The 12,676-nt window shown below is 39.4% G+C and overlaps 1 protein-coding gene across 7 annotated transcripts in view; it reads left to right on the top strand.

The window, feature by feature from the left end:
* Positions 1-12,676, top strand: part of SHPRH (SNF2 histone linker PHD RING helicase) — a 140,411-nt gene that overhangs the window by 92,474 nt on the left and 35,261 nt on the right. For all 7 annotated transcript variants that reach the window (XR_005291847.2, XM_038394745.2, XM_038394750.2 and 4 more), the window contains 3 exons: positions 5,263-5,406; positions 6,446-6,547; positions 11,173-11,244. Coding sequence is in view for 6 of the 7 variants with exons in the window: in XM_038394745.2 (XP_038250673.1) it covers positions 5,263-5,406; positions 6,446-6,547; positions 11,173-11,244 (318 nt within the window). In the remaining variant the exon portion in view is untranslated. The remainder of the gene's footprint in view (positions 1-5,262; positions 5,407-6,445; positions 6,548-11,172; positions 11,245-12,676) is intronic.

Here is a 12,676-nt window from a genome sequence, read left to right as displayed (position 1 = left end):
GAGCCTGTGGATGTGGATTCCCCTGTCTGACTGGCTTGATTACAGACTGAGGACAATGAAGGTGTATATATACATATAAGGTAAACAAAGTAACAAGCAATTGAGGAAGGAGCTTAGTGAGCTCACCAAGGGGTCAGAATCTGCACCCCAGGAAGCCGCCTTGGCTCCGAAGGCTGAGACAATGGAGTTTGGGTAATATAAGGGGAGCAAAAAGACATTTTAGTGATCCATCACTTAGGCAACATAGAGTACAACACCCTATGCCTGTGAAAGTTTGATCCCCTAGATTGGAGAGCTAGAGATGCTGGTAATAGGATGTAAGTGTAAAAAAAAAAAAAAAACTGCTTAGGGTAGGCAACAATTGTAATTTTCTAAAATTAAGTTTTAGTCACTAGAAAGCATGTTTTGTTATCCATACCTGTCTCTCTTTCTCTGGCTTAGCATGACTTAAATCTCTGTTCTTCATTTAATAAGCTTATTCTTGTTTTATTACAAACCCATCTCAGTGCTCTGTGTTAAAATGTAAGTCTTCAGCTAATATGCACTCTATTTTGAGTGTCACAGGGAGATGGACTGGACACTGCAGAGAGATGCTCTGGGGAATTCGGGAACTGGGATTCACTTATTGTTACCTGCAAGGCAAGTTTTAGACTGGCAAAGTCTTAAGGAATTTGCTGGCAAGACTGACAGGCTGGTGTGTCAAGGAGCTGACACACAACTTAACAAAAGCAAAGCTCTCACTTGGTGAGGCAGAGGGGTAACACAGTGACTTAAAGTTCTGGGTGTCCTGAACAAAACATCACACCTTCCTTATAATCCTCCAACGAGGTTCACATGTTGCACTTTCTGTCAGTACCTGATCCAGGCCAGGGAAGCTAAGGATCCAACCAGTGGACCAAATTTGGTGATGAATCTTGGTCATGTGCTACCTGAGGCACCTTGCATATACTCTAAGATGATGACTTATTTGCAGCCCCCTTACCTGGAACGTCTCTTTCAGCAGACTCCTGCTTCCTGTTGGTCTCTCTCCCAGGCCTTCTGCCTTATACTTCTGGAGAGTTTTCACCCACTTCTTCCCAACATGCTCCCCAAACTCTCACTGACTGAAGCCAGGCTGCCCTTATATTTCCCAGCAGGACTAGTTCCTAGTCACATGTTCCCATCATATGACCCATTGACTCAGAGGTAAACTAATCGCGGGTGAGACTGAACTCACGACTACTTCAGAGAGCCATCTTACTCTGTGACACTGCAGAAACTGTACAAAAGCTCTCAGGCATCTAAAACAATATTTAAGCACCTGATTTTCAGAGATACTGAGCACCCTGTAAATCCCATTTGTTCTCTGAAGATCAGGCCACTTTTATTTGAAAATTTTGGCCATAGTTCTTTGTCATGCTTCACTATTATATGTGCAGAACTTAGTGCAGTTGGCACAGAGAGAACTAGATTACTGACATGAGCTGCTCATTTGTTGCATTAATGTGTGCATTAGTGTGTGTGCTCTGCTGTGAGAACAAATAGTATCATAGAATCAAAGAATATCAGGGTTGGACGGGACGTCAGGAGGACATCTAGTCCAACCCCCTGCTCAAAGCAGGACCAATCCCCAACTAAATCATCCCAGCCAGGGCTTTGTCAAGCCTGACCTTAAAAATTTCTAAGGAAGGAGATTCCACCACCTCCCTAGGTAACGCATTACAGTGTTTCACGCCCTCCTAGTGAAAAAGTTTTTCCTAATATCCAACCTAAAGCTCCCCCACTGCAACTTGAGACCATTACTCCTCGTTCTGTCATCTGCTACCACTGAGAACAGTCTAGATCCATCCTCTTTGGAACCCCCTTTCAGGTAGTTGAAAGCAGCTATCAAATCTCCCCTCATTCTTCTCTTCCGCAGACTAAACAATCCCAGTTCCCTCAGCTTCTCCTCATAAGTCGTGTTCCAGTTCCCTAATCATTTTTGTTGTCCTCTGCTGGACCTTTTCCAATTTTTCCACATCCTTCTCGTGTGAGGCTCAGAACTGGATGCAGTACTCCAGATGAGGCCTCACCAAAGTCAAATAGAGGGGAACAATCACGTCCCTTGATCTGCTGGCAATGCCCCTACTTATACATCCCAAAATGCCATTGGCCTTCTTGGCAACAATGGCACACTGATATCTTCATGTTCTATTGCTTTGCTATTTTTATACTGTATTCAACATGGTATCTTCATGTTCTATTGCTTTGGGAGACAGAAGGAAGGCTAATATTGCCAATGACAATGTAAATAGTACATTTGTGACTCCATCTGTCCTGGCCTGGCAACATTAATTCAATTGACTGGGCTACACAAATCCACTTTGAGCTGGAAGAGCATTGCTAAATGTATTGTAGCCCTTGTGACAGAGTTTCTCCTCTGCCTTGGTGGGTCCTGCGCTTATTAGTGGATTTACTCGCCTCAGAGATTCATGGCAGCCCTCAGTTTGGCCACTTTTGCTAGTGGCTCAAACCTGCCATTCACTCAGCTAACCTAATCACTGGCTAGCATGGGGAAACGGAAGGAGAACAATCCCCGTAGTCTCTGCTGATCCACCTAGTGAGTCGGGGGATAGGCCAGGGACCTTCCCCTCTGGTGGGACCCACAGTTCAGGACAACTCCTCCTGTATCCATTAGGGAGTTGCGGAGAAGGGGGAACCCGGGCCCACCCTCTACTCTGGGTTCCAGCCCAGGGCCCTGTGGATCACAGCTGTCTACAGTGTTTCTTGTGACAGCTACAACTCCTTGGCCTACTTCCCCGTGGCCTTTATCCTCACCACAGGATCTTCTTCCTGATGTCAGCTAGCATTTGTACTGCTCAGTTCTCCAGCAGCATGCCCTCTCACTCTCAACTCCTTGCGCGCCCCTCACTGACTGAAGTGAGGTCCTTTTTAAACCAGGTGTCCTGATTAGCCTGCCTGTCTTAATTGATTCTAGCAGCTTCTTAATTGGCTCCAGGTGTCCTAATTAGCCTGCCTGTCTTAATTGGTTCCAGCAAGTTCCTGATTGTTCTGTTACCTTACCCTGGGAAAAGGGACCTGTTTAATCTGGGGCTAATATATCTGCCTTCTATCACTCTCCTGTAGCCATCTGGCCCGACCCTGTCACACCCTCATGTATCTAGAACTAACTTTTTAGACTAATCTCAAATAGACCTTCTTTGACCCTACTCTGAAATCTAGCTGTTGCATTTAAGCAAAGGACAAATAATGTCAGTTTGCTCTAGGATTCATTGTTTACAAAATATAAATGTAAATGTTTTGTCAGTGGCAGTTCTTTGCGGACAGGGATGAAATGGGAAATGTACGTGTTTCTTTTCTAATCACACAGATTGGCTTGACAGCTTTATTTAAAATTGTGAAGGCTTGCCCAGTGTAGACAAAACACTCAACTTGCTTAAACACTCACTTAGAGAAGAAAGCCAAAGTACCTGCATGATTTTCTATTAGTGAATAGTAATTGCAGAGCTTTTATGCAACTATTCTGCTAAAACTGTACGCCAAGATGAACATTCCGTATATATACTTGATGACAGCCAGGGGATTCATGAGAGAAGACTTTGCTGGTGGCATTCTCTGTGACTAGAAAGAAAGTATATTAGTAATATGATCCAAGGAAGGATCTGAATTGTCACTGACTGGGCTTATAAACTGTGCTGGTGTTTTAAAAGCTGTTTTGATTTATTTTCGTTCAGGGTTGGTGCTAGGGACGGCTTAAGGGGGTTATAGCCAGCCAAGATTTTCCCGAGGGCTTCCCCTGTAGCCACCCTGTGGCAGCTGCCACTCTCTGGCCACTCAGCTATGAAGGTAGAGCAGAGAGAGGGGCAACTGCTGGCTGGGACCCACCTTCAGCAGCAGCACTGGAATAAGCCTGGGAGACAGAGCTGGAATTAGAACTCTTAAGATCCTGGCTGTCACCCCAAGCTCAGTACACTTTCAGGATGCCTGAAGGCAGCCTCTGGCTTGTGTCCCTACCCTCTGGGGCATGCTGCCCCGGGCAGGTGGAAGGTCCGGGGTTCCTACAGTGGCCCATGCTCCCTGGGCAGCTCTTACCACTGCCGGGTGCCAGCTTCCAGCCTAGCCAGGGGGCGGGACCTCGGGAGTAGAGGAGGAGAAGAGACGGGATCAAGGAGAGGGGCAGGGCTTTATGGCAAGATGGGGCTATGGCCCACCTCAGCCCCTGACTGGGAAGAGGCTGGTGCCACCCTTGTTTGTTGAAGTAGTCTCAAAATTTGACTTATTTGTCTAACTTTTATGCTAGCTTTACATGCAGAGTAATTCTGCATTTGTAGGTGTTAAGGTGTGGGCTCCAAAATTAATGCTTTGGTGCGTTTTTTTATTTCAAAACAAAAAACAAAACCGTGCCAGCAGGCCAGCATTCAGGAACATCCTTACAGTAGCAAACCAGTGTTCATATATGACATTTGGCCTTGAGAGAAGGTAGGAATCTTAGCAGAAAAAATTGGGGGGTAGTTCCTAGGATCTCAACATTGTCCTAGAGAGACTCTTGAATAAAATCATTAAAAGTTGAGGAAAGATTCATAGAGCAAAAAGATTTAGGAGTAAAAAAACCTAAATTTGTCACAATATAGTCAGTTAGGGATTTGAGAACACCAGGAAGTGTGACAATTTGCAATATGTTGGTTTTCTATAAATATTTAAAATAGGTAACTAATATTTGAAATACTTGCTCTTTCTCAGGTGAATACAACCCAGTGATTGTCTTTTTCTCTTACCCTTTTCTGATCCTCAGTTATCTAGAATGGTCAAATGTTGCATATCAGCATTTTTAAAAAGTTGGTATTGTCACTCAAATGAACAAAATATTTCATGCTTCGTCTAAGAAGTTGTGCCTTACTACTTTATGCTTTGCAAATATTGCTACTAGTTTTCTCATTTTCCCTCATTTTATTCAGAGAATATGCTTAATCGAGCAGAGGCAGCTGACCTCTACATTTTTGGTTACATAGATTTTTGTAGTGCTATCTCATTGGAGAAATTGTGTGGGGGAGAAAGAGATGAGAAGTCAATTAAGTTCATTCATAGCCACACATAAAGAAATGGTGGAAGAGAGCAGTTTATGCGTATGTTCCTGTACAGTTTTCTGTTCAGAAAAAGTTGTGAAATCCTCTCTCAAAAGATTCAGGTCCGTGTTGAGAGTGTACCACTTACAATAAGAAGCAGCAATCTACAGGGGACTCAACCCACAGTTCTGTTACTAATTCATTTTGTTTTTTCCTATAGTTACTTCATGAATATTGGATGGTACTGAGGGATCATGTATCTGCTATCGATGAACTTGCTATGGCTACAGAACGGCTCCGAGTGCGTCATCCTGATGAGCCAAAGCCTAGCCCCCCTGTTCTTCACATCATAGAACCACATGAGGTAAAATATTTGAGTCAAAGAAGGGGCAGTTGTGTTTTTTCAAGAGAAAAATAGGAGAAAAAAAAAAAAGGACTGGTATTTTAAGCTTGTCCTATAAAAAATATACTAGCTCTCAGGCATCTTTCTCTGTTCTTTCCTCATCTCCGAAAGCTTCGTTGTTACTATGTGGGTGAGGGTACTCTGCTACTTTTACATGTACCTCAGTCTCCCGGCTGCTGTGATAAGTGCATGTGTCTCCCCACTACTCTGCTCCTTCTCTCAGTTTTCTGGCTGCTGTGGGTGGTATGTTTCTGATGCTCTGTTCTTCTTTCAGTGGATTTTTCAGCCCTGTTTTAAAGGGATGTTATCAGGTAGTTGAAATCCAAAATTTAGGTTTTTATTTAAAATATGTACTTAAAATTGAAAGAAAACCACTTCTTAATTAGTCTTCAGCCTTAGGACTCCAGTAGTGCAAGCTTGAGCTAATATATAACAAGTAGAAAATGAAATTAACTAGAAACCAAAGTGAGTGTGATATCTCTTGTTATTGAACAGACTAAATGAAGGGCAAAGAGATGCAGTAAAACAACATAGTGAACATTTAAATTAAATTTTAAAAGTTCTTGTTCAGGTTCAAAAGGCATTTGTAATGCCAGCAATAGACCAGAGGATAATTTATGTTCTAAGTAAAATAAATAGTATGACTATTGCACTTTACAGAGGTTTGGTGATAAAGGTTAATAGTTTGGTGTGTTAAATTTCTGTTGCTTGCAGTGAAAGTGAAGCAAATGACAACTAAATTAATTTGTATTTATCTCCTATCTCACCCATACCAGATATAGAGGAGGAATGTGCATTCAGTTCCTACCCTGGAGACATTTTTAAATGAAGAAATTAACTGTCTTGTGTCTCAAAAGTTTAAATGCATAGTTTAATTTCCCAAATAATAATTTATCTACTTTACAAGTATTTTAATTATCCCTTTTAAGCTTTATTTTGTAACTTATCAGACAACACCCTGTGATATGTACAACACACTTAATGAATGCTGTTTTTGCAGGTAGAACAAAATCGAGTGAAACTTCTGAATGACAAGGCAGTTGCCAAATCACAGCTTCAGAAGAAACTAGGCCAACTCCTATATCTTACTAATTTGGAGAAGGTGAGGTTATACATTCCTTGTTCGATGTTACAATATAGTAGCACCCTCTAGTGTCCGAATGGACAGGAAATCTGTCAATGTTTTTTCATTATAAAAAAATATTTTTTATAATATTTTTTTACAGCAATGTTTGGATACAATTTTTAAAAAGCATTTGCTGAGCATGTGCACTAATTGCTCTTCATGCGGATCTTGAACTAATTATATATATTATATTATTGGACCATATTATTCAAATAAGTGCAAATGTTCACATAAACATAATTAGGAAGCTTTAATGTAGAAATTGATGCTGTAATATAGGATGAAGACTCTCTAGTGTCTCTTTGGGAGATCATGAAAACATTAGAGTATCCTGAGACTGTGTAATAACAAATATACAGAACTTGCTTTCATCTTAAGTGGTTTCTATTGTGATACTGGATTCAAATCAGTGTTTGATAAGGACATAAGAAAGGCCATACTGGGTCAGACCTATGGTTGATCTAGCCCAGTATCCTGTCTTCTGATGGTGTCCCATGCCAGGGAATAAAGAGAGCAGGGAAATTTCGAGTGATCCATTCCATCATCCAATCTAGCTTCTGAGAGATGGAAGTTTTGGGCTACTCAGAGCATGGGGTTGCATCCCTGATCATCTTGGCTAATAGCTTGGCTATGCTCTGTGAACTTACTTAATTCTTTTTTTAACCCAATTATGTTTCTGGCCTTCACAACATCCATTGGCAATGAGTTCCACAGATTGACTGTGCATTGTATGAAGAAGTACTTCCTTTTGTTTGTTTTAAACTTGCTAAAATTTAAAAATTTCATCAGGTGACCTCTAGTTCTTGTGTTATGTGAAGGAATGAATAATATTTTCCTGTCAATTTTCTCCATAGCATTGGTGATTTTATAGACTTGTTTCATATCCCCCCTTAGTCCACAGATGCTGGAACTAGGGCTGCTGGGGATGCTGCTGCATCCCGTGGCTTGCAGTGGTTTCCGTTATATACCGGATCCCAGTTTGGTTCAATGGGTCTCAGCACCCCCACTATGCAAATTGTTCCAGCACCCATACCTTAGTCATCTGTTTCTAAATTGAATAGTCCCAGTCTTTTTAATCTCTACTCATACGGAAGCTTTTCCATACCCTAATCGTTTTGTTGCCCTTCTCTGTACCTTTTACAATTCTAATGTATCTTTTCAGAGATGGGGCGACCAGAACTGCACATGGCATTGAAGGAGTGGGCATACCATGGATTTATATAGTGTCCGTTTATGATATTTTCTATTTTATTATCTATCCCTTTCCTAATGGTTTCTAATACTCTGTTAGCTTTTATAACTGTCACTGCATATTGAGTGGATGTTTTCAGAGTACTATCTACAATGACTCCAAGATCTTTTTTGAGTGGTAACAGCTAATTTAGACTCCATCATTTTGTATGTATAGTTGGGATTATTTTTTCCAGTGTTCATTACTTTACATTCATCAAAACTGAATTTCATCTGTCATCTTGTTGTCCAGTCTCCAGTTTAGTGAGATTGCTTTGTAATTCTTTACAGTTAGCTTTGGACCTAACTATCTTGAGTAATTTTTTATCGTCTGCAAATTTTACCACTTTCTGTTCACCTCCTTTTCCAGACTGTTTATGAATATGTTGAGGAGCACAGGTCCCAGTACAGATCCTTGGGTGACCTCGCTATTCACCTCTTTCCAAAGTAAAAAATGACCATTTATTCCTACCATTTGTTTCCTATCTTTTAACAAGTTGCTGATCCATGAGCAGACCTTCCCTCTTATCCCCTGACTGCTTACTTTGCTTAAGAGACTTCTGTGAGGAACCTTGTCAAATGTTTTCTGAAAGCCCAGATACCCTGTATCTACTGGATCACCCTCATACCAATGCTTGTTGATCCCCTCAAAGAATTCTAATAGATTAGTAAGGCATTTTTTTCCCTTTACAAAAGTTGTGTTGACTCTTCCCCAACATATCGTGTTTTATCTGTGTGCCTGACAATTTTTGTTCTTTACTCTAGTTTCAACCAATTTTTCTGATACTGAAGTTAGGCTTACTGGCCTGTAACTGTGAGTATCACCTCTGGAGCCTTTTTAAAAAATCAGCAATACATGAGCTATCCTTCAGTCATACGGTACAGAGGTTGATTTAACCAGTAGGACCTTGTCTTGTTGATGGAACCTATTCTACTAATACAGCAGGTACATAAGTCCAGTATACTGGTACTGATTTACTAACTACCTCTGTCCATTTTTGCTAGCTATCCCTGTGGTGAATCTCTCTCTTTCCAGATATCTTCTTTCTCTTTCACTTCCCTGGAACACCACAAGGTATTATGGAACATTCAGAAGCCCACAGTGCCCTAGGTTTTACTCTGTCTGATGACTTGACACTCTTTCTTAAATATTGGGGTAGTCCACAAGCTTTAATTTTGGAAAACAGTCACCCAACATCTCTAGGCACGTACAAACCTTACCATTTGCTTCTGCTTTCTTTTTATGCTTTTACAACTTGATAGCTACAGATGGGCCTAAACTGGAACTCTGATCCTAAACACCCTAGTACTTTTGGAGGAGGTTGGAATCTGGAGCTTAATCACAATCCAAATTATGCCACTTGGCTCAGTCTGTTGCATACAGACATTTAAATTTTGTTCCAAACTGATTTTTAAAAAAAATTGTCTCATGTCTGAGACTTACTGTGTGAGATTTAAAAGAAAAAAGTGGCAGTTTAGTGTCTGAATGGGTGTGCAGCTACACTGTGGACACTTCAGAATTTGAAGTAAGTGGCACTTAATAAAAAATGAAATTTTCACTTCTAAATAAGAGTCCAGAAACAGATGATTTACAGCTATGGTAGTGTATTCAAGCTTTCAGTTCCATCTTCTACGTTATTAGTCTAATTGCACGGCCAAAATTAGTGCATTTACCTGAGTAGTTACAAATTATTTAAAAGCTTTTTGTGATGCTTAGCTCTTCTTTTTCTACATATCAAATTATTCAGGTATAGATTTGATTATGAATTAACTTTGAAAACATATGTAGAAAAAGAGGGATTTTGTACACTTGACGCACAAACTTTATAGTTAAATTTTAACTGTTTCAGAGGTTACCAGCCCACTCTCCTTCAGTATTCATGAAGAGGTTAAAAGTACGTGTGAGGGTGTTGTTCATAATTGAATGTAACTAATTTTTTCAGTATCACTATAAATTGGCTTTTAACTACTGCTGATTTTATTTTTTGGCTACAGAGTCCATTGTTTGAGTGTTGGTGTGGATGAGCGAAGAAAACAATTTTGGGCTTTCTAAATAGTGCAAATGAAGGTGTAAATAGAGGGGGAGATGTAAATATATAAGGGGAAGAACAGGACAATGTACAGCAACTCGGAGTAAAAGATTCTCTTTTTTTAAAATGTGATTATTTTGCACAGGTAATTTAGTCTGCTTCAAAGGTACATGGCCTGGTTTTCAGCAGTGTTGAGCACCAGCAGTTGTCACTGACATCATTGGGAGCTGCAGATGCATAGCAGTTCTGAAAAATCAGACCTTGTCATTGTATGTTTAGTAGGCATAACATTTTCCCGTTTAGATGGGTGAGTGAAACCTCTTTAGTTTTTTTCACTATCATCAATCATAATAATAATGAACAGATGAGGAGATTTCATATCTGGACTGGTAAATTTGCATAACAGTTTTACAAAGCTATCTAATTTGTTCATTGGGCTGCATATCTTAGACTGGAATACCCAAGGAATATCCAAATGTGTTTTATATATACAGTGAAACCTATTTTAAACCACCAAAACAAATCAGTTATTTAATGGAGGAGGTGTTCTAATAAAGATGGGTCAGAATTGTATCCAGTATGCTTAGGGATACTTGTAAAATGTCTTTAAGACAGAAGATTGCCTAATGCAGGTTAGCTGTTGTATAAACATAGCTTTTTATCAACTTTACCCTGCCTATTTCTGCCAACTGACCTGAGCAATTTGGACAGGGCAAACTAGCACAAACAAAGGTAAAAATTCTAGATATCCAAACAGACTGAAAACATGTTATAATATCAGAAACGTTCATATTTTAAACTTTCTGAAACCAAAGAGTTTTCTGCTGTCATTTCCATCCTAGTGTGTCAACAGACCATTGCATTAAATATTATATTATACAAGAAAACATTATTTTAAAGGAGTTTGAATGTTTAGCCTGTTGAGAATATCTTTTGGCTGGTCTAACAGTGCTTTTATAATAGAAATTAAAGCTCATTTAAAAAATGGAGGTTGTGGGGCAAAATTCCCACAATATTCTGTCTTCAGTGGAACATCATTTGACTAAATTTTTTTCTGAATTACTCTAGTAGAAATGCAGGTGCAACTTAAAGTACAGTGATATAAACAGTAGTGTTATCATTTAATGACCCTAAACCAGATTATCTTCATGTAATTCATGGGCAGAAGAACTTGCTTTATTTCTCTAAGAATTATTAAAGACATTTTGGCAACTTAAAAAGCAATTTTAAAATTGGTTCAGAATGAACTGTGATCAGTTGCCAAATTAATTTATCTGAAATGCTGAGTAACTCAATTTTGTTTTTCAATTAACTTTTGTTATGCTTTTTTATGCTTTATAGTCTCAGGATAAAACCACTGGAGGAGTTAATCCAGAACCTTGTCCAATTTGTGCCCGCCAACTGGGAAAACAGGTAAAATATCCAGGCATTGATTCTCCCTTTTACAGGTCTAGACTAAGAATTCTCAGCATTTTTAGAGTAGATTTCAGCTATCTGAGTTTAACTGAACAGTATGTTTAAACTGGGAAATTTATTACATTTCCAATATATCTTCTTGATCAGATGGGCTAATATTTATATGTACTGTACCTTTTTGGTTCCTGTATTAGGTGAGAAGTAGACTAAGCATGTGGTGTAAAAAATTTGTGGGAGAGTCTTTTCAAATAGAATCAATTTGTTTTGGAAGTCAAAATTGTAGTGTTAGAGAAGAATAAGAGGGAAGAATTTTGATTCCAATACAATTTTGTGACATTTTAACTTTTTTTTGTTTTGCCTTTCATCTCAATTTTACTTGGCTGAATATCGTATCTCTCAACATTTCTAATATAGCAAAAACATTATATATTTAAGAGCTACACCAAGACAAATCATACAGCTGGATAGATATTTAAAAAAAAATTGTGTGTACAAATCCAGAATTACAAAATTTTGTCCGTATCTGAACTGTAGTAACTTAAATTTAGTTACACTGGTTAATTCACTGGAATTTCAGCACTGAAGCATGCCTTTCACAGAACGATAAAAACCAATAGATGTTGGCATGTGTCCCCTCACTACTGCGGTGCATTGGTAGAGATGTATGGGGAGCTTGTCCATTGCTGCCTATATTGTACATAATTCTCTAGCTGTTTCTTTCAGTCTTTTTTTTTTATCAAATAAAATAAATGTAATAAACACTGCTTTCTGGCAGGTCAGGGATTCTTATTGGAAGCTCACACGCTAATCATGAAGTAGATTGGCTTCCTTAATATACTTTGTACTTAGTCACATACTGTTCTGTATCTACTGTTGAGTATATATTTTATTTTTTTCTTCTGAGGATCAAAAACTTTAAAGAAATGGATACTAGCTGTTCTTCTTTGAGTAGTGTCCCTATGGGTGCTCCACTGTAGGTGTGGTAGAGTTCCTGTGCCCAAGATTGAAGATCTTTGATAGCAATGCCTGTTGGGCTGCACATGCGCTTCTCCCCATGTCACTCTGTGAGCAGCATCTGTAAAGCCCTGTGTGTCCATCCACCTTCAGTTCCTTCTCAACCACCCTTGGTCTGGGATGGAATCCTGAGCAGAGCCCTTCAGACCTCTGTAATACCTTTAGAATAGTAGTGTTTCCATGGTAGCTTTTTCGCCATTTTCTTTCTTCCCCCTTTAAAAAAAAAAAAAAAATTTTTTTTCCTTTGCTCTTTCCTCCCTGTTAGTCTTTAGATTAGTGAAGGTTTCCTTTTTTCTATGCCCTTCCCTACTGGGAAGTTCTACCTTCTCTAGGTTATACCTGGATCACCCGGGTTTAAGAGGTGCCACTCATGTTCTGAGGCCATCCCTGTGAGTGACAGTCACTCAAAGTGTAC

This window comes from Dermochelys coriacea, chromosome 3 (genome assembly GCF_009764565.3).
Source record: "Dermochelys coriacea isolate rDerCor1 chromosome 3, rDerCor1.pri.v4, whole genome shotgun sequence".
Classification (NCBI taxonomy): Eukaryota; Metazoa; Chordata; order Testudines; family Dermochelyidae; genus Dermochelys; species Dermochelys coriacea.
Note: the sequence above shows the minus strand (reverse complement) of the source record. Positions and strands in the feature narration are given on the sequence as shown.